The 21492-nt window shown below is 39.6% G+C and overlaps 1 protein-coding gene across 3 annotated transcripts in view; it reads left to right on the top strand.

Moving 5' to 3' along the window:
• Positions 1–13580, top strand: part of STK32B (serine/threonine kinase 32B) — a 160205-nt gene extending 146625 nt beyond the window's left edge. For all 3 annotated transcript variants that reach the window (XM_066185448.1, XM_066185446.1, XM_066185447.1), the window contains one exon: positions 11743–13580. In XM_066185448.1, the coding sequence (XP_066041545.1) occupies positions 11743–11881 (139 nt within the window). In that variant the 3' untranslated portion in view covers positions 11882–13580. The remainder of the gene's footprint in view (positions 1–11742) is intronic.
• The last annotated feature ends 7912 nt before the right edge of the window (positions 13581–21492 follow it).

The following is a 21492-nucleotide window of genomic DNA, read 5'->3' as shown; positions in this document are numbered from 1 at the left end:
CAAGGAAGGGGATAACTGGGACCCTGTCCAGTCACTCAATGCCCTCACTGGAACTTTCTAGACATCAGGGCGAGGCTTTGAGGTGATGGACTGCACCCAGGTGTCACATAAATGATGATTGATTAATAACAAAAACTGGGGCAAGCCATAAAGGGGTTAAACATGGGGTACATGGAACAAACCATTATAACTTATATAAAACAGCATAAAACTGATAAAACCAAAAAACACACCACTACAGGAGAGTTTGAAAAGACTGCAGGTAGCACAATGCTTAGTGGAAGATGAAAAGGTATTGATATGTTCCTGCAAAAAACAGTTACAGATAAATATATGTTCATATGCATACACCTACATCTTCCATTCTGTATACAGCTCTGCTTTCTTATCTCAAAAAGGTTAAAAAGGACTTAGAAAGGTTTGAAGAAAAACAGGATTAGCCAGCGGGTGACATGGGTCATGTTGAGGGGTTTAATAAACTTGTATTAATTTAAACTCACAGAGGAGGCAACTGAAAAGACAGAAACAGGATAAATAATAACATGTTCTGAAACTTATTGAGGTGACTAAGAAATGGTTATTCACTCTTTGTAGTAACTCAAGGTCACAAAGTTATCAGGCTGCAGGTTTGTAAGAAAACCATGTTTTTTTGTGAAATGCAGCATGTTGCTGAGTGGTGATTTGGATGTTAAACATACAAAAAGATTCAGAAGTGGATTAGAGAAATTTATGGGGAAAATCCATCAAGGTCCTTGAGATGTGAGGCCTCTGAGGCAGTCATTGGTTCAGGAAATATGGAAATGTCAGAAGTGAGTGGAATTTGCCACAGCAGACATTTGTCTCCATTCAGCTTACTCCTCAACAGCATCCACTAGTGTCTGAAAGGGGCCACTATGAGAGAGGGGAATCTCTGTTAGGTGGAATTGCTGGGTATGTGCATTTATGGCTCCCCACAGCTTGCAAGGTTTCCATTTTCATATAGTCTTCACAATAGCACAAGGGTTGAACAGTACATACATACAAGTACACATAAATTGCATAAATGCAAGTATGTAAGTACTTATATCCTTTTGGAAACAGGAAAAAAAAATGCAGACTTAGATCAATCTCTGTCTCTTAAGAGATTTTAGTAAGATTCAGGCCGTCCATTGCTGTGCTCCAGGACACATCCCCCATCCTCTGGGAAGACGTCCCATGTTGAGGTAATATTCCTGTGTCCCACCAGGGGCTCTATACTCAATACTCCTGTTGTGGGTACACCTCACTGACTACCTTTGATGACATGGCGTTCAGTAGAGTGCCTCCTGGCGATCCCTGTGCTAGGCACCACCTTTCCCACGCATTGTGCATGGAGGTTTGGTGATTAACTGAAGGCTGGGAATTGTGCTGTGCAATCACTAGTGAATTCCTGGCTCAGTCTCCTTTTGGGGGGTCCCTACAGGGAGTGAAAGAGCTGCCCAGTTGATCAGACTTCTTGTGGAGCTGAGTTTTGGTCTGGGGCAGAGAAATCTTGCATAAGAGATAGGTGGAGAGAGATGAGCCTGCAGAGAGGTGAGTGCAGGCTGTGGTTGTACCCTTGCTACTCATGGCCTTGAATTCCTGGAAGTCTGGTGCTGTGAGAAGGGTAGGGCTGAACCTGCCTACTCCCAGATGCAAACACCAGGCTGAGAATGTTTATTGTCAGGTCAAATAATTAGGCAGAGCCAGACTGACTTTAGTGGTGTATTGACGGTGTCTGGGTGCCAGGTGCCCACCAAAGTCACTCTGTCATGGTCCTCCTCAGCTGGGCAGGGGAAAGAAAATGCAACAAAGGGCTCATGGGTTGAGAAAAGGACAGGGAGAGAGAGGGAGGTCACTCACCAGTTACTGTCACGGCCATTACAGGCTCAGATTGGGGAAGGTTAATTTAATTTTTTGCCAATAACTAAAAGAGGAGGAGAGTAAGAAATAAACCCCAAACCTTAAGCACACCTTCCCTCCACACCTCCCTTCTTCCTGGGCTCAACTTCACTCCCAAAACCTCTGCCTCCTCCATGACAGGGACACATGGAGATGAGGAATGCAGTCAGTTCACTACATGTTGTCTCTCCTGCTGCTTCCTCCTCACACTCTTCCCCTGCTCCAATGTGAGTTTCCTCACACAGACTGCATTTCTTCATGAACTGCTACAGAGTTGGTCCCTCGACCTCCGTGTGATCTATCCCTCTGCAGGTAGCTGAACAAAAGGGTGAGCCTATATTTTGCAGGATACACACCAAAGGCAGGCTAGGAAATCAATGTCTTTTTTGAAAATGATGGTTGGCTCACATTGCTGAGAATTATCCTTATTTGTGGACAGGTGCCTAGAGTCTTAAAACTGGATTTTGGCCAACTAGAAAGAAATTTTTTTCCCTGACATCCCAAAAGGTCTAAACACAGTATACTACTGGGAAATTTCATAGTTGCTTTCCTGTTCCTTGTAGATGTGGATCTGCAAATATTTTAAACTAGAAAAGCTTGTTCACATTTTAAAATGTGACTGAACAAGACAGACGTTGGTTAGGATGCACCTGGTCTTGGACAGAAAATAGCCCACTTTTAAGGGGCACCTATTTTACCCATCTGAACCTGATTTCACTGTTAGTGTTTAATTGGTTGGTTTAGTCACATTTTCTTAAAAAACTGCACATGATATGAAATCCTCACTTATTTACTTCATAGCTTTACTTATTTTGCTGTATCAAATTCCAGGATAAACCTCAGATGTCCAGACAGTACAGGTCAACATACTATAGCACCCAGTGCAATTTTTCACTTGCCTTCTGCATACCAGTATTTCACATGTCAGTCACGCCATATGTGCACCTGAGCCCACTGGGTTTGATTATAAATTGCTGGTTGATAGAAAATTATATTCACAGCCATTTACTGAGTGTAATTACTCAGCAGGAACCATCAACCTGAATCAATTATCCAAACTCTAAGAATATTTCCCCAAGGATTTTTGGAAAGGGTGGGAGTAAATGCCATGAGTACCAGTGGTAAAAGAAGACATATGTGCTACATGGGGATACTGCCCCCAAATTTTTACTTTGCACATTCAGCTGTAATAAAGCATAACTTTTCATCTCAAAATCATTCATTTAAATTTAAATGGAGTTAAAATATACTTATTTGAATAATTACTTGGTAGTCTACTGAGCTATCAAAACACATACTTCACAGTGTATTAGGAAAACAGACATGAGATTTTGACTTTCTATCAAAGCGGTCGGTACCAAGAGAGCATGTTTGGGGTCAAAGACAGACTGAGTTAAATAGTGGTTACACACAGAATAGCTCCTACCCTACAGGCTGTACATAAGGTTTTTCAGAGATATCTGAAATAAATGGGAATTAGATGACAAAGTATTTTTCAAGATATAGACCAAGCCATGCAGAAAAGCCACTGCTGGCAGAGCCAGAGCCTGAATATGCTACAGGCACATCTGCATGGATGAACAGGCAATGGCACCCCTGTTCTCATTGGTGATTTCTTTACCCAGCTCTTGGCAGAGTTTATCACCACGTGCTGTGTTACAGGCTGATGGGACCATTCAATTTCTGCATGCCTGAACCGTGTGGGTGTAAATTACCTCTAATCCAGAAGTAAATTGGCTCTGCTAAGCAGTGAAGTCTGTGGTGAGCTCGTAGAGCCACTAAACAGGAAAGGCTTTAAATCTATTTCTCAAAGAGGGAAGGCATATATGTTTTTTCTAGAGATGCAACAAGCCTGTATTCTTTTAAATTAATATATCTAAAAATCATTTTAGTTTAAGCCCCTTTAGTACTCAGTGAGGAGAGACTTGTATCTCCCAAGATTGATCTGTGACACATATAGTAGATAGCTTAGACCTGAAGAAATTAATCTAGGTTGGTGACTATTTACCCTGCAGAGACAGCCTGATCTAATCTTTCAGTTGTCTACAGTTAGCTGGCATAGAATCCATCCCACATTTGTGCAGTCAGATAAATTCTAAATGTCGGTTCTACAGACACAGGTGCTCTGTGGTCTGACCACTCCCTCTGTGTCAGGTAATCAAGGGCATCTGATGCAGCACAAAACATGACTTGTGGGGCATATGTGTTTGAATATGTGTCCATAGCCTTGGGGGCAAGAGACCAAGCAAGCCATAGCTGTAAACATTATCAAGGAAGAGCCAAAGATTCATGACATCCACTCCTGGCTAGTGGTTAGATACAGTGACTGCTTGGACCCAGGTTTCCCAAAACACACACCTGCTATAACACAGACAGTGGGGAGGATTGTGTTCCATTTAAAGCTGCTCTGCACATATTGGCTCTCTACACGAATTCCAGATCAAGGGGAAATTATCAAAGTTTACAGACTAATTTTCACTTTGGAGCCTTGTGATTCAGTTCTGATGTTGCTGAGTGATGACTGTTGTTTCTGCTTCAGCAGCTCCTTGGTTCTGCCCTGGTGTGCCTCAAGCTTCCTTTGGCACAAAGCAAGATTGTGCCTTCCTTGTTTACTCAGAACTGCTTAGAAAATTCATACACTTTTGTTGACTTATGTTTTCCTGAAAAGACTTCTGAGATCACTCTGTGCAGAGGCTGAAGAAAAGCCCACTATTAACTCTCCCTTGCTTTCTGCTCCTCTGCTAAGTGTAAAGAGGAATTTTTTTAAAAAAAACCAAAAAGTACATTAGCTATATACATCTGTCTTTTGAAATAGTTTTAATTAGCTATGTAATTACTTAGTTTAATTAATTAGATCTCCATGGTTGGGATTCTTTTGAATCCTTCCTCATTTTTAAAGTGTTTAACTCTCCTATCTCCATTTCTACTCCTTTTTTTTTTTTCTTATCCTGCATTTCCCACCTTCATTGCTGTTTTCTACCTGTTTTTCAAAGGCAGTTAACAGGCAGTCTTCCATATTGCTCCTTTGTTAGTGTGGTCCCTGGCATAATTTTTCCCAGGCCAAAATCACTCTTTGAAGCTAATCCCTTCACGTTTCAGGGATTATCATAGACCAAAGGCTGCCCAACAAGCAGCTGGAATACAACAGCTCTGGTTTGCAGATTAGAGATTAGCCATGAGGATGTGAGGCAGTCTGTGCCACTCACTCAGCTCCCAGGCATTGATCCCTACCTTTGGGAGCGAATGGAACTGTTGTCTAAAATCCAGGATTTACATTCCCATGCAGTGCTCACTTTGCTGCCTGTCATGAGAGCCCTCCCAGGTACCACTGGGGAATAGGACGTGAGTGAATCATTTGTTAGATGTTCAGGTTACCAGGTAACTTAAACAGGATTAACAATTATTTCTGCTACATGTTGTTATGAAATTAGAGGATGTCTTTTCAAATTGGGGAATTTCATCATATTTGGACAAACTTGACTCTGTTCCTTAAGATTTACACTGAGTGAAGTTACTGTTTTCTTCTGTATGAATGAAAGTATAAATTAAACAAATTGTCTGCATTTTTGATCAACTCATAGGCTAATTTTTGCCAACTTTTTAAAAAACAAAGCAAATTAGGAGTTTTCAGTCCTTCATGACAAATTATCTGGCTATTTTGTTTTGAAAAGTAAAAATAATCTTCCCAATATGCTTATTCAGTTAAAAAATAACTTGATAGGGATCCCTTGCTCACTTCTTCCTTCCTTTTTTCACCTTTTCACTAAAAGATGTAGTTGAATAAAAACCTGGCAGAAGAAAACTAGTGAGCAGAATAAAGGAGATATAAGAGAAAGAGTGACACTCATCTACAATTGTAAAATACTGCTAGCTTCTTCCATTTTCACAGAAATAGAACACAGAAAGGAACAATTTAGAGGAGAAACCTTAAAACATGCAGGCAGAAAATTATTAAGTGACTGTGTATCAAAGTCCATTCTCATTCCCAAGAGAGGAAAGCGGATGAAAAGCCAAGCTGCTTATTGTCCCAGAAGTCACGTTCTGTTACCAGTATTTCCACAATCAGTGCGTACACTTGATAGCAAAATGATGGCAGAAAAATAATGGCTGAAGTTTTCAAAGAGGAGTGTGAGATGTACATGCATGCAGCCCATTATTTTTGAAAAGAAGTGTGTGCCAAGGTATCTCTCACTCCATCCTTGGCTATCTTAGCAATTTTCTCCAATCTTGGCTGGACACACTGGGTATCTCCAGCTCTGACAGGATCCCTGTGAGAGATTGCTACTGTTGGGATCTTCTTACTTTATGGAGTCCCTCTACAGAATTATACCACCCTGTAAAAATTATTTGGATGAAAGTTTTTCATCATGATAATGTCCAGAAATTTTAGTTATATGGCATAACTTTCAGGTTTCTATTTTTTATGGCTGGGATATATAAAAAAAAATTTCTATCTCTGCACCTTTCCAGCTTCTTTTAAGTCTTTCACAGAATGTCATTTCTAGATCTTTTCTATTGGGAATGAAAAGTTTCTAGTGCTATGTTATTTGCTAACTAATTCTAAAAAGATGGGATTTGGACATTAGGACTGTACTGCTTTTTCAAAAATCTCTTTGTTACTTCTGTACCTGTGGTCCACTAGATAAAACACATGACATGGTCACAGACATAGATGAACTAGCTCCTTCTCAGGCACAGTCATTCCTCATGACAGAGCAGTCACTCTTTTTCCTCTGATTCCAACATGTTCAGAATTAGCTTTATAGCAAGGCCATCTGCACAAGCCATCAGCATTACTTCTGTGTAGCTGCTAAATCACACAACTGAGATGGGTTTCTGACTATCTAGCAAACTGTCCTCCAGGGTTCATGAAGTTCAAAAAGCCAGCATAGACATGCCTCATCTGTTCTGATCTCAGTCCCCATGCTTGTGAAGAATAACTGGGATAAATATTCCACAGATTTATCTATTCCTCAGGACTTATCCCAAGGGATGTAAAAGTTTTCATTAATAGGCTTTTGTTTCCTAAAATAAAACTAGTTTCTAAAATTCTTTTCCCTAGACAAAAAGCAAAAACAACTGTTTTCTCCAGGAAAGGGAAATATCAAGAAACCAAGGTAAAATGCTAAATCTAGAAATGGCAAAGTAAACCCACTGCCCACTCAGACTGTTCTGTTACCTCCACACTCGGGACACTTTTTTTGCAATCTTGGCAAACTCGCAGATTTGTCATAATAAAAAAAGTTTCCTTTAGGAGGTGGGGAGTGTGGGAGTCTCAGGGGAGGGGCAGCTCTGCCTGGCTTGAGGTCTCTTTTGTCAGTATAAGGTCTCTTTGGTTCTCTCATGGCTGCTGAGAGCGGGCCCACAGTTTGTAACAACTCCTCACATTTCTGAGGCTTCAGTTTCACCTTGACAGCCTGGCAAGACCCACTGAGGAATGCATCAGCTGCACAGAGGTGACACCACGCACCGAGCAAACAGCCAGGAGTGGCTGGCAGTGTAACAGCCCCCACATGCTCTCAAACATAGCAACTACATTTTGCAAAGTCTGATGCCAGTGCTCTGTACTGCTCTAGTGGTTCTGGACCTAGAATTTTTCCCCCTCCTATTCCCTTCCAGGGAATCCCCTTCCACTGACTGATATCAGATTCAAGATCCAGCATCAGGAATCAATGTTGCAGCAACGTTACCATAATATCTGATTATTGGAAAATAAGAACCTTAAAAACCAATTCATGGCTCACACAGGCTCTTTACCAGAAAAACTGACAAAGCCGAGATTTCACTGGAGGTTCAGTTACCGCTCTTGATGCCTTCCTGTAGTGGCTGGTGCAGCCTCTTTCTTCCTCGATGGTGGAGAGGAGTCTGCAATGCTCAGTGTCACACAGTGTCAATATTGCATGGGTCAATGGTGAAGGGAAGGAAAACTCCTTGGCCGGTTCAGCAGAACCACTCTTAGCTCCCAGAATAATTGCCTCTGAAACTACTTATGTATTTTTACAGAACTATCATGGAATAAATGTAACAGACCCTGTTCAAACTTATTTTCATCCTCTTTTCCCTGCAGATTCTTTTGTTCTGTATGGCTATATCCACTGGAACCAGTTGTTCAGTCTTTCATCCATAGCTGGCCATTTTTTTATTTATTCTTAGCCAACAGCATTCAGTACAGAAACAGGCACTTGCTTCAGATCCACCACAAAGTCTCCATCAATCCATTCATTCTCCCTGAGCCTTTATAAAGTTCTCACAGCCTGTAGCTGCATCAGCTTAAAGGCAAGATAAGTCATTCACTGGAGAGCAGCTTCCTACAAATGATTTATTGCACTAGTGTCATTTTTGAACAGAATGGCCCAGACTGCTTTTATTTTGCCATGATTACAGGAAACATGTCAAGGTACTCACATTTTTTAAAAGCTTAGAACATCTGTCAGAAAAGTGCTCTGAATTTGACATCAAGGAATCAAGAATACACCAAGAAGAGAGAAATTTCACTTCTGTAACTGTCCAATATTTTAACTGAAGAGACTGTGCACACACATTTCTTTGTGTCCTGACCTGAATCTGCAGTTTTGAGCTAGAGAGAAATACAAACCAATTGCCTTATTTTATTTTGTCTGAAATTGCAGTGCTTTGGGAGGAGGGCTTAATCTTGCAAATCTTAGCAATTTTGACAGTTATGTTGAATCGGCAACTTTTCATTCTTTGTCATTGAACTTATCCTGCTACATAGCCTAAAGACAAACTTCAATATTCTTCTTCATCTAGAGAACAAAGCTGAGCTGTAAACAATTCCCTGGTGGTCCCAAGTATGCTACTGCCTTTCATTAGATGTTTGTGATTTTCATTCTGTCCTGACATAGTTGTTGCAGTCTTTTTCTGTTCAATATTTTATTTTCCATGCTAGCTTTTATCCAGTCTTTTCTCTTTACTTTAGTATTTTTATTTATTGAATAATACATACATGCATAATTATATGTGCAGTATAATTACATTTTGGTTGATTATACATGCCACCTTCTTTTCTAGTTATCACAGACACCAGACTGTAATTCCTTATTTCATTCAGGCCTGTGAGATACAGAGCAATACTTACAGACACAAAGTTCTCAGCTCCCATCATTCTTGACAGCAGCTGCCTTGGCATCTGATGAGAGAAGCTGAGACACAGAAAAGTGCTGCAATTTGTCCAAAGGGTGATAGAGGTGGAAAGAGAATCAGCATCTCCTGGTTCTTAGTCCAGTTTCCCAGCCCCAAGAGTACACTGGTAAGCAGGTTTTTGTGTGCCCACAATAACTAAACCCCTAGAGTGAAATCCTTAATGTAATTTTAATAACGGAATAAAGTGATTGATAAATTATTAAAGAGTTAAATAGCAATTAATTTTTTACCTCATCATCAGGTTAATAACCTATTGCTTACTTTGATAGTTTGAAATATGTGTAGTGAATCTGGATACAGGAAACAAAAATGTCTGAAAGGGAATACAGTGAAGCACTACTAAAAAAGGATTTCTTCAACACTTCCAAATCCCGATATTCTGTTTCAATAGTAGACCTGGGAAGTAGGGAACTGGATAAAAGAAAATAATGGAAATAAATCAGCATTATTAACCACCTCTGTGGAGAGTGAAAAAATTGAGTCTGGCCAGAGGCATCTTTTGAACTCAGCATGGGTTTCATTTCTCTCCTTTTTCCTCCATCCTCCTTACATGCCTACAGCCTTTGTGCCAGTTTGAGAGTTCTAAAAAAAGAACAAAAAAACAAAACAACTTAAAAATTGGTGTTTTCTTGCTTCATGTTGTTATTGAGAGAATTCTTTTCCTTTTAAATTGAGCAGTGCATTAAATGCCTTCTTTCTCAGCATTTTACAAACAAAGGAAATATACAATTCCAGGGAGAAAGCACCTGTGTGTCTTAGACCAATGCAATGATGCCTCAGATCTCTATAGAGCCAAAATTTTTCTCACTCCACTGTTTAGCAGTCTGCAAGGTTTGCCACCCACACTTTGCAATATGAGTTTCCAAGCACTGCAGTCTTTTCTCTCGATGCCTACAAATACATTAGTCTTGTACCAGTAGCTCAGATCCTGAGATGTTTCAGGTCTCAAATCAAACGCTATAGGTCTCCTGGTAGCCTCTTGGATCTTTTATGAAGATCTTGTTAAAACACCCCAAACCGACAAAAAACCAAAGCCATCACATCTGCTGTCTTCCATGGTGCCAAGACTGTTTGAAGAGTAAGTTACATCCTCCATTTGGCTGTGCAGAAATTGTAACTTTCTTAGAGTCCTTGGGTGAAAATCCATTGCCTTGATGCTTTGCTAACAGTTTAAGGGACTGGTTCTAAAGCTGTTTCACTGATGTTTTAACTGGACACTGGACAAATTTCTCATAAGGAAAGGAATCCTCCTAAGCTAATTTGTCATTAGCTAATTTGTCATTAGCTAATTGTCTGGTGAAGATAATACATTGGTTTTTCAGCTGGGGGCTCATATTTTTGGTGCTCTCCTCTAATAATTCACTCATACATTGACCAATAGACTCAATGGTATACATTGAATTTCTGGTGCACCTGAAAAATTTCACCAAAAATGCTTTTGGGAATTTGTTCCTCTAATTTGTTGTTTTCGGTCTGTCTTACAGCTTTTCATTTAATATGTCTGCCCTTTGACACAGTGTTCCCATATTTTTTGCTTTAATAGCCTCCTCTATTCATCTGTTTAATTACAGTATTTTCATGTCTCATCACGTTCTCTTCTGAGCATTCTATATGGTGTCCCCATATTGTTTACACCACCTGTAAGTGTTTAAGGCTTTGAAATTGACCCTTTAAATTTGATTTTTGCATGCTTTTCCATCAATTACTATTTTGTATGCATTCTATATTACTTGCAAAGTTGGGGTTTTTTTGGAGTATAACATATATACCTTTTATAATTGCTGTACGAAAGAGCTCTTCCATAGTGTCTCTGGTGCTAAGCTGTGCTGCCTTTTTCAGGAATTCTATTTCCCATTTTGAGAAAAGAAACAGTCAGAGAAAAAATCTTTCAAAATATTCCTCATTCATGTTTTAAAAAAAAAATGGTTCCCAACACACAGCTTCCCAATGAATCTTTACATCTTTCCTGAAAGTATTTACACAGTGTTTGGAGGAAAATGCTGAATATGACATAAATCACAGTAAAATCACAGAGATTGCTGTTGAACAGAAATGCTGAGAAGCTCTTTGATAACACAGTTGGTGGGGACTGCAAGTGCTTCAAGGGCTGTTGCTGTTCTCTAGAAAATTATGTCAAAAGAAGATAACTTTGCAGTCTCTAAGCACAGGGGTTTGTTGCTGTTCCTTGAAACCACTCACGAAGCTTTGGTAACATGAAGTAATAATAAGAGGAATACTGAAAATATTTTCATTTTGTGTTTTTTTTCTCTTTTACTGGTGAAGGTTACCGATAATTTTGTAGGACAACAGAGGGGAGCAGCTGTTGTGTGCCCAGTCAACAGCTTTCATCAGCCTCCAGCTATGTGGAGGTTTTACCGAGTTACAATCTGAGCAGAGGTGCTGAAGCCAGAGAAAGCACTCTCCTCTGCTGGCTCTTTATAACAGGCTTTAAGGAGGGCAGGATTTGTCCAAAACCTAATTGCACGTATTTAGGAGGAAGCAGTCATCAGTGTTTAGAGGAAGTGGCAGCTATAAAGCTCGAGCAGTTAATACAGGTGAAATGGTGCGAGAGCCTGTTTTACACCCAGGAGTATGTGGCTATCCACAGGGCGGGCATCAGCTGTCCGTCCAATACAGCTACCTGCACATGACAGCTCTATCAATGTTTTTAACCTCTGGCAGGTTAAGAAGACAGCAGGAGCAAAGTGGACAGACTTCCAGCATTGACAGCAGAGCATCTCTTCAGAGCCACGAGAAGCTGCAGGACGGGAGGAACAACAATTTGCTGGGACACGGCTGCACCAGAGGCTGCAGCAGTTAGTGAGCCCCAGCCCCGCATGCCCACCCCGGCAGGGAGAGGGAGGGTCCTCCCTGCACACCCCTGATTCTGCACCTCACCCCTCCTAAAGCAGGATCCCCGGCCAAGGACAGACCCACACAACACACTGGCTGAGATTTTCCACATGCATCTCTGCTCTCCCCTTGACTCTGCCACTGGAAAAATGACCATCAGCAGCAAAATACAGGTTTTTTAAGTGTGACTTTTGTTTTCAAAATCCTGGAAGAAAACTTGAAACCATTCATTAGGCAGCCTCTCAAAGATTGCCACATTCCTGGATATTTGCAAGAGACAATGCTGTACTGGGGTCAGCTTTATCTTGAAGGCTTTAACATTACCCTCAGTCTTTCTGTTAATTAAAATGGTCCAGTTTGAAATTTTGTGAAACTGCTGGACACAGCTGTTTCTAAGCACCTGCTGTTGAGTTTATAACAGATGTATATGATGTAAATACATTAATGCAGTGTCAAATAGGCCAAACACTGAATAATTTCATTTAAATACCATTGAAACTCTTTGAAAAAATTGCAGTGTGAGTGTATTCACATTGTTCTTTAACATCATGTGTTCTGCTTTGTAGTAAAAGATGTGACCCTCACCAAGTCAAAGTTTTGCTAGTGACTTTAGTGGATGCAGGATCAGACACATTAGTTATGTATAGTAACCATGGCAAAGAGAGATCTTTTTATTTGTAACAATAGGCTGACTGAAACAGAGCTGAAAAGCAGCTTAGTAAGGAGAGCTAAAAACATTAAGAATTTGCTCAGATCATAGCTAGGTGTTATAAAATACTAAGAAGTTACATGTGTCTCTGTTTTCATGGATCTATTCTAGATAAAATTATCTTGAATAGAAAGAAACCTACTTTAGTCAAAATATTGCTGACGTGAAATCCTTTAATTTTAAACAGCAGCCAAAATTCCAAACATTTACAGTATTTTACAAATTGTACATCCACATTTTGATAATAAATGCTTGTTTATTCTGTCCAATTGTGCTTTCGTTATGAAGGGTTACCACCTGTAAGCAAATTTAATTTCAACTTTTTAAAACAAATAGGTTAGGTTTTTGGAAGCAAAAAAACCATTTTATTTGAAATAATCTATTTTTACTGTGTCATTTCCATTCTATCTCCTACAAAACAAAGTTCTTTGTAAATTAATGTGTTGTAAATTTTCTTTCGTGTTACATGTAATTTTGGTCACAACTTTTTCACAAATACAGATTTTTATCACTCCATGAAATGATAGGGTGTTCCATATCATCAACAACAAACAGTTTATGAAGGTAAAAAGGTAAAGATTTTATGCCTGTCATGAGCATGGTGTTGGTCTACTTGCTTAATTTGGTCATAGACTGAAATAGGCAAAGGAACAAATTTTTTATGGACATAGGAGGACAGATTTCATTGCCCAAAATAAACTATTTCCCATCCATCCATCTTTTTCTTTTTTTCTTTTTTTTTCCCTTGATATTCATTTCCCTTGGGAAAGACCACAGTAGATAAGATTTTACATTATTTCTGGAAACACCTATTGTTCTGTTCCAATCAAAATGCATGGGGATCTTGGACCTTGATCTGGATCTGAAACAAAATCTTTTATTCATTCGAGTAATCCTACAGAAATTAAAGTTACTAGATAAAAATAATAAGTAAATATTTGCAGGATCCATGATGTATCAGATGATATAGACTAGAGACATGGAGTGTTTATAAGGAGAACCAGTAATTCACTGAGATTTTCCATGTAAAGTTTTCCATCTGGAAAAACATGGGGGAAAGGTAATTGCACGTTTGATTCTTTTTCTCTGATTACAGTTATTTTGAGAAAGAAGAGTTCCTCTGGGTGATTTTGTACATCAATCACACAGGATGCCACTGTGCTACAACCTTAACTGAGGCTGGGAAGGCATTTTTGAAATAAATGTCCCAACCTTACAACCCAACTGCATTTTGGTACATACTGTACCAAATTTGGTACACCCAAATCAGATGCTTTTTGGATGATACAAAACCAGAAGATGTGTTCCAAAAAGCACTTATTACCATTATCCCAGCTTTGAGCCTGTAGACTACAGGAACAGATGAGAGAAAATCTGAGGTGGAACTTCACAAAATGTGGCTCAGGATGTCAGGTCAGCGGAGCCTCTCTTGTCCAGCTACACTGTCAGCTAATGCACACACAGCCCCCAAGAATCCTGGGCTTATAGAATGAGAAGTGGGTAGAATGAAAGGTCTGCACAGTGCAAGATCATCAGTGACTACATTAAAAATTGGAGGAGTTTACTGCAGATAGAATTTAATTAGCAGCAGGATTCTACCAAATATTTGCAGTCTGATCTGTTGCTGTTGATCTGATCTTGCTGGGTATCCTTGCCAGTGCTTTACTAAGGTCTTTTTGAGTGGAGGCTGGTTATTCAATAGATTGCGTCTACTTGAATATATTTGCACAGAGAATTGTGCATGAATGCAAGCTCACTCAGACACTTTAATTTCACGCTTGTTGCCACACGATCATTTCTCAAACAGTACTGCTGGCAAAAAAATGAAATCATGGCACCAATCAGCTTTATCCACAGTCAACGGCAGTTCCACTGACTGCAAGCTGTACCTTCTGCTGCATATAATTATCTGTGTCAACGTATTACACAGATGGGCGAATGCCCTCAGCTACACCATGGAGATCCAGTATTGAATGAAAGAATCAGTGAATGTTTAGGGTTGGAAGAGACATTTAAAGGTCACCCAGTCCAACTCCCCTGCAGTGAGCCTTCAACTAGATCAGGTTGCTCAGAGCCCTATCCAACATGGCTCTGAATGCTTCTAGGGATGGACCCCAAGACGTCTGGAACACCTACACTCTCATTTCATCTTTCTTTTCAACCAACATAGCTGTAAGGATCTTTCTTGCCATGGGAAGCTCTGATAATGGTGCAGAAGAAAATGAAGAGAGGTTATTTTTAATAGAATATGATTTGTGGGGACAGAACACGTACAACAAGAAAAGTCACAAAGCCTGGGAACACGCCTGAGTAATGCTTGGTTGGGACTTGTCTCTCCTACTTTAGACATAAGAAAAATGAATTAGGCAGATCCAGGCTCAAAAATAGAGATGAAATAGGGGAAAAAAATGCTTTTAGGATGTGGTGAACTTTCCCTGTCTTGATTGTTTTAGCAGATGGTTCTCCCTGTAGCTCTGCCTTCATGGAGTACATCATCAGTGCACACATCTCAGATGTGGACATGCACATTGTGCACTGACATTTAGTCAGATGAATCTGGTTTGTGATGACACAGATAATTTGTCGAGTCACAGTCTAATCCTTATGAAAAAACAGGATCATTTCTGATCCCATCTATTTAATAGGAGTAAGAGATGTTAAACAGTTTTCATCCTTAAGTTCTGAAGCAGTATTAGAGTGACAAGAAAATATACAAACATAATCTTGTCTTTCATTCCAGCAGAAATGAAAGCAGGGAAGTCCTAAATAAGACATAAAAGGTTTTTACAATATACTCAGAGAGATGGAGGACAAAAAGAAAGGGCAGTCATAAAACCAGAAGAAACTTCTTGGGACTCATTTATTCTATACAGCGTTATTGTCTTGCAAAAGTGGACAGCGATCTTTTCTCCCAAAGTCTCATCTGATTTCTCCAAGTCATTTGAAGGATAAAAATATTTTTCTTATTTCTGTTCCAGGGAAGAGAGAAAGAAGTCCAACACAGCTGGAAAAGCAGTTTGCTGCTACCACAGTTTATTGCAATGCCTCTTGCTCTGTGGTGTTGCAGTTCTGATCACACATGCACATTCCCACAGTATCATTCCACATTAAACTCTGCCAGGTTTACCTTCTGTTCAGTTTGCTCCTTCTACATTGTGTATTAAATATTGGCACAGTACTGTAAATGTTTAATTACCAACTATCATAAAGTACAAATGGCTCCTTTCATCTGTAGCCTTGACAAAAATGATTAATGTAATATTTCCAGAAGATTTTCCCGTAGATCTGGGGAAATTGGAGGGTTGGTTGTAGGTCTTGGCACATTATTTCAAATGACAGCTAAGTACATTATAAGGAAATAATAGGCACTGATCCATCCATTCCAGTCATTTAGATGTTTTCTATTTGCAGGGACATGTGATCATAATTTCAAACTTTTTTCTGACTTTAAACTAAACCTAAATATTGGTTTAATGGGGGTGTACTGAGAAGGTAAAGTTGGCTGAATCAGACCCAAAGTAATTTTCTGTTTTCCACATGGTTAGGTATGCCAAAACTTCTGCTATGAAAAACGTGGCTGCCAGCATAAGAGAAGCTTAGAGGTTTTGGACAGGTACATTTACAGTTTTGTTGGAGCTGGAAAGCAAAGAGATACTCAAAGCATATTAATAAAAAAAGCTCCATGTTTAATAGGCTGCTTCCGGTAGCCTCACTGCACTAGCACCTGCCCCAAAAGGAGACCTGGAACAAACCACTGCCCTGCAAGAAATCTCCATTTTTTCTATATTTGATGCAGATTTCATCCATTAAAAAGTGATACAGACTCTATGCAGACTGATTAAGAACCAAAGGAAGGAAAGACCCCCTCTGTCAGCAGTGCTGGGCTGCTCAGACTCTGCCTTCTAGTCCAGCAAAAGGAACAACAACTTACAGCCCCTGAAGCAGCTGAAGTCATCAGTCCTGCTGGGGAAAGCAGGAATTGCTTTTTCTTACACATCCAATGCAGTTCAGTCCCTTAACACATGCCACCAACATGTCCTGTGATAAATTTTGGATGAGAGAGAATGTAAAGCTTTTAGAGATCCTTCTGCTGCCACACAAAAACTTCCATGATAGATTGGTGTGATTTTTAAAGAGTAGCTTTGTGGTCCTTCTTCTGGAAAGCATACTGGTAGCTAAATGACTAATTTCTTATGCACATTGTGCTTCATCATCTCAGCTTTCATCAGAGTAGTTACTTTTGTTTATTTGTATTTTAATGATTGAATCAGCTATGCTCTGGCCAGCAGGGAAAAATATTTTGGGTTCTTTTAGCCTTCATTTAGCAATGCAAATGAGCTTTCTATAATCATGTTTGTGAGAAAACACATGCTACAATCAGGACCTCAATAATGACTGATATTAGCTATGCTCTATACATCAATGAAATTGGCTCAGAGTCACAAACACCCTTTTTTTTTGTCCTTTTTAATTGGAAAGGAGCAATGTATGTAATCAATTAAACCTTTTTTTTTTTTTCAAAACTGCCCAATTGTCCTCATGAGTCCTACCAAAGAATCAAAATTATAAGATAGGGCTTTTGCTGTTTGATGTTTGTGGGTTTGTTTAAGTCCATTATAAATAATAAAGCAGGCATATAGAAACTACTGTAACTTTCTATATCCATTAAGAGAAACACAACTGACAACAATCATAAAATGCAAATCCTTCTAAAATGTATGCCCAAGGATACAGAGTTATGTAAAACCAGTGCACTTTAAATGGAATAAGATTTAGCCACAGACATTTTCATGGGCAAAGCTATGTTGGAACTAGTGCTCTTGAGAATTTTTTGTTTCTTACTATCCATTGTTTTGATGTGTGCTATAATACAGCCCTGGAATTTTCCCACAGTGATAATTTTGTACTTGAAAAATCCCTCTTGGAAGAGTACTATACAATTTAATTAGGACTTTTCTACACTGTTTTGTAGTGACTGTAATATTCTCCAGCCTCCACGCGAAGGTATTGAGGCAATTTTGTTGTGTTTAATTAGTAATGAGAGAATGCTCTGAGTCTGCTCCAAGTCCTGAATCCTATCATGATAAATGCTAACACATTAAGGTAAGTCAGACACTCCTGCAATGAATTTACAACTTGAACTAGCTTTGTGAGATAATACCTTGAAACCAGGGATAAACTGGAGAAAGTGTTTGGGGCAGCAGGAAACAGTGAAATCAGCTTAACAATTGCAATGAGCACCTATACAATGCAGATTTATGGATTATTTCCTACATTCAGTTATGTTCAACATCTCCTTTAAGGCCATAAATTTCCCATTTATATCCAAATGCTCTGGCATTATAATCTTGGAGATTACAGGAAGAGCTGGCAGAGCCTGCTGCAGTGACACCAGCAGCTGTGACCTGTGCCTCGTCCTCAGCCCAGCTCAGGCCAGCAGGAGCACACGAGGGATCTTCTGCTGAGCAGGAGATCACTGCATCTGCAGAATCCAGCTGCAGGCAGATACGGAGAGCTGAAATGAAGTATGTAGACATGGTGAGAGCTTTCAACACATCTGGTTTGCTGTTTCTGCACCCTCTTGTCAAGACCCTGCGTGATTCTCCATAAACCCTGCCTTTCAAGGTCTGGCAGGGCACTCACTGCTCCAGGTGTGGAGTGCGAACATCTGCATGGGAGCACTGCAGCACAGAAATCCACCCCTGCTCAACAACATTCTGACTGACACAGAACAATTACTACCCTTCCAAAGTCTAGCCACCCCCAGACACATCCCTGCTTCAATGATGACCTGTCATCCAAAACACCTGGCCTTCCACCCCTGTCACTGTTGAGTCACCAACTCCAGGAATTAAAGGTCTTGGAAACACTCAGAGTCTGCTGTAGCCCCACCAGAGTGTTTCAAAGTGTTTCCTGCAGCCAGCATTCCTCTCACTTCAGTATTGAGCTTAATGTTCCATTTTCAGAGGTACACATTAATACAGAATAGCCAATAAAATAAAGTAAGGCTGCTTGTCTTGTGTTTTAACATATATTTTAAAGAGATTTCTGAAATGTTTTCCCCATCTTATAGGCAGAGCTATTTGAGTGAGTAAGTGTCATAGCTTCTTTTTTTGTTTTTGCAAATGGGAGGCATAACCACACAGTGTGGGCAGAGAAATCAGAGAAAATGTATGTATTGACAGTGTGCTCTCAGACCTTAGCACTAACTTTCATTACCTTCTTCTCATTATTTGTTTCAAGACAAAGTATCTGCTAAAGCTTGTAGCAGCAATATTGAATCCTACAGGTCAAATTGTGGGAACTATATTTTAAAAATAATACCATTTCATATTAATATATTCTTTTATTCCACTTTTTATTTTGAAGACTAATAGGTCCAGACAATAAGCCTTTTCTGGATCCTTCATTGCTTCATGTTACCCTCACCGTAATTTGTCTCCTCTTTAAAAACAAACATTCCCCTGGTATCACACACCACAAACATATTTCTCTGTTTTTCCCTCACAGTATTTTCAGTTTTCCCACACATATGAAGATTTCTGTGTCTCTAAGACATTGTGTTGCCCCTCTCTGGGAAAATCTTTTGAGTGAATTATGCCGAGTGTATACAATTGCCCTGTATACTGGAAGTTATTGATCTGAAGCTGCATTATCATATTTAAGATGCATGAAGTTGCTAATACTTCACACTATCCTGTTTCATAATACTGTAAGGTCTTGGGGAAATGGGAGTTAAAGTTTTTTTAGTTTGTTTTGGTTTTTTTTTAAGTGTGTGTGCACAACAGCTAAATGAACAGCAAAGCTCTGGGTATTTTATTGCACAGCTTTGGCACGGTTGTACTACAGCAATGTGTTTAACTCCCCGAGCCTGCTCCTTCCTACCTTGAGTGTGTGAATACTGATTTTCACCTTTCACTCCACAGTGCTGCCATTCTTCTTGGTAGGACCAAGGTTATTGATTTACTGAGACAGTATCTATAGCAGGGACACAGCCCTGCTGTTCTTGAAGAGCATACATATGTATGAACCAATTATTTTACTGTGTTTTTCTCCTTGAAGAGGGAATATTTATTTGTATTTGCTGAGAAGACCAAATTAAATCTTCTCCATTTAGTACACTTCAAAAATAATTTTCTCACTTCCTATCAACTGTTTAAATCAGTTCATAAATGAATGTTATGAGATTTAAAAGGTGCTGAAAATATGCTTGTGTTTTCCTTGAAGACATTTATTCCAAAACTCATTCCATTAAAATAATGCAGCCATCCTTATGATCTTCTACCCTGTGATATGCTCATTATGTGGCATATAAATATTAATATATAATTAAAAGGGCTGGCTGTGAGATAGAATTCATTTGCCCCATGTACATCAACAGTTTTGGAATATATATCCCTTTACAAATGACGAGCCACACCTACAGGAAAACATACACAGGAAAACAGTTACAACATGGAAAACAGATTTTTCCTGTCCATGGATGGCAGAAGCCTCAATCTTCCAAGCTAAATAATGTGCTGAAGTATAATGAGACATAATGCAGACATATCTACAAGTGTGTTCAAAAATAAAATCTTCCTTTCTCTCCAGGGATTTGAGAGCTGCAGATTTTCTGCTACAAAAGTTAGTTATGTATTTAGAGTGGGCTGGAGAGAAGGGAGTGCTTCTAGGAGACAGAAAAAACACCCAGACCCAGTATATGGAATCTAATAATATTCTGTTGTTAAATTGTATCTTCCAAAAAAAGATTGTTTTGCTTAATATAAGCCAGCAAGACTGGTTTGTATTAAGCCAGACATTTGTGTTGCTCCAGCCATAGCTTATTGTTACTTGGATGTACTGCTTTAATAGCAAAAGAGGTTTTTGCAACACGATGAGCTTTCTCACATGCTATCAGATAAATTTCTGTCTGTTTACATCTGAATTTAATGAAGATATTTAAACTTCCCTTTTTCACCTCTCCATTTTTGCCAACTTTCAATGCTCAAGTGTTAAAGACCCTGTTCCTCTCAGGAATTTCCACTTTGAATTGATCATCTCTGCCTCCCACCATGTCTTGCCTTCAAGTAAAAAAGCTTCTTATTATATTTAATGACAGTGATTCTTTGTACTGCAAAGGAAGGTCTTCTTTAACCATACTGTGTGGAGAAGGGAATATAGATGACCTTGCCCCTGATAAGTAACAGCTGTTAATAACCCAATTCAGCCTCACCCCTGATGAGTCACAGCTGTATCCAACAAAGGTGATTGTGATAAAAGGGAGTGGGTTAACTGGTAAGAGGTGGGGGTGTTATGGAGGAGGAGTTTTAGTTAGGAGAAAGAAAGAGGACCCTTTTCATGCTGCGATAAACAAGAAGTCCGTGTCTTGCCTCATTTCTACCTGCTGCTGCAATAGCAGCCATTTCTGCTGTGGAAATGTGAGATCACCTCTGGCGGTCCTTCCTAGAAACAGGCTTAGCTGGGCCCTGGATCTTCTGGATGCACAATTATGAGGTAGCTCTAATGAGGGATTTTTAGTGGCTAAAATATTCAGGTACCATAAATCTAGATGCCTGAGGCACAGAGCCTGGAGAAATCCAGGACCATGTGCTTAGAGCCTGCCCTTTACTTTTACTTCACAAGGAGATGTCACAGCCCTGTAGGGCTCCAACAGCTGTGTCAGATGTACAGAGCTCACCACTAAAGTGTCCTAGGCACTGGGGTGTGTCTAGAAGTCCTGCCTTTCCTGAGGGAATAAGGTCTCCATCTAGCTCAGCTCCACAGCTGTCCTAGTGACAGTATACTCCTACACCAGCAATTACCAGGACAGCTTAACACTGAGAAAATTAATCCAGAAAATTAAAAAACTTTCATTTGAAACTTTCCAA

Source organism: Chamaea fasciata, unplaced genomic scaffold (assembly GCF_029207755.1).
Source record: "Chamaea fasciata isolate MVZ Bird 193981 ecotype frontalis unplaced genomic scaffold, bChaFas1.0.hap1 SCAF_6, whole genome shotgun sequence".
Classification (NCBI taxonomy): Eukaryota; Metazoa; Chordata; class Aves; order Passeriformes; family Sylviidae; genus Chamaea; species Chamaea fasciata.
Note: the sequence above shows the minus strand (reverse complement) of the source record. Positions and strands in the feature narration are given on the sequence as shown.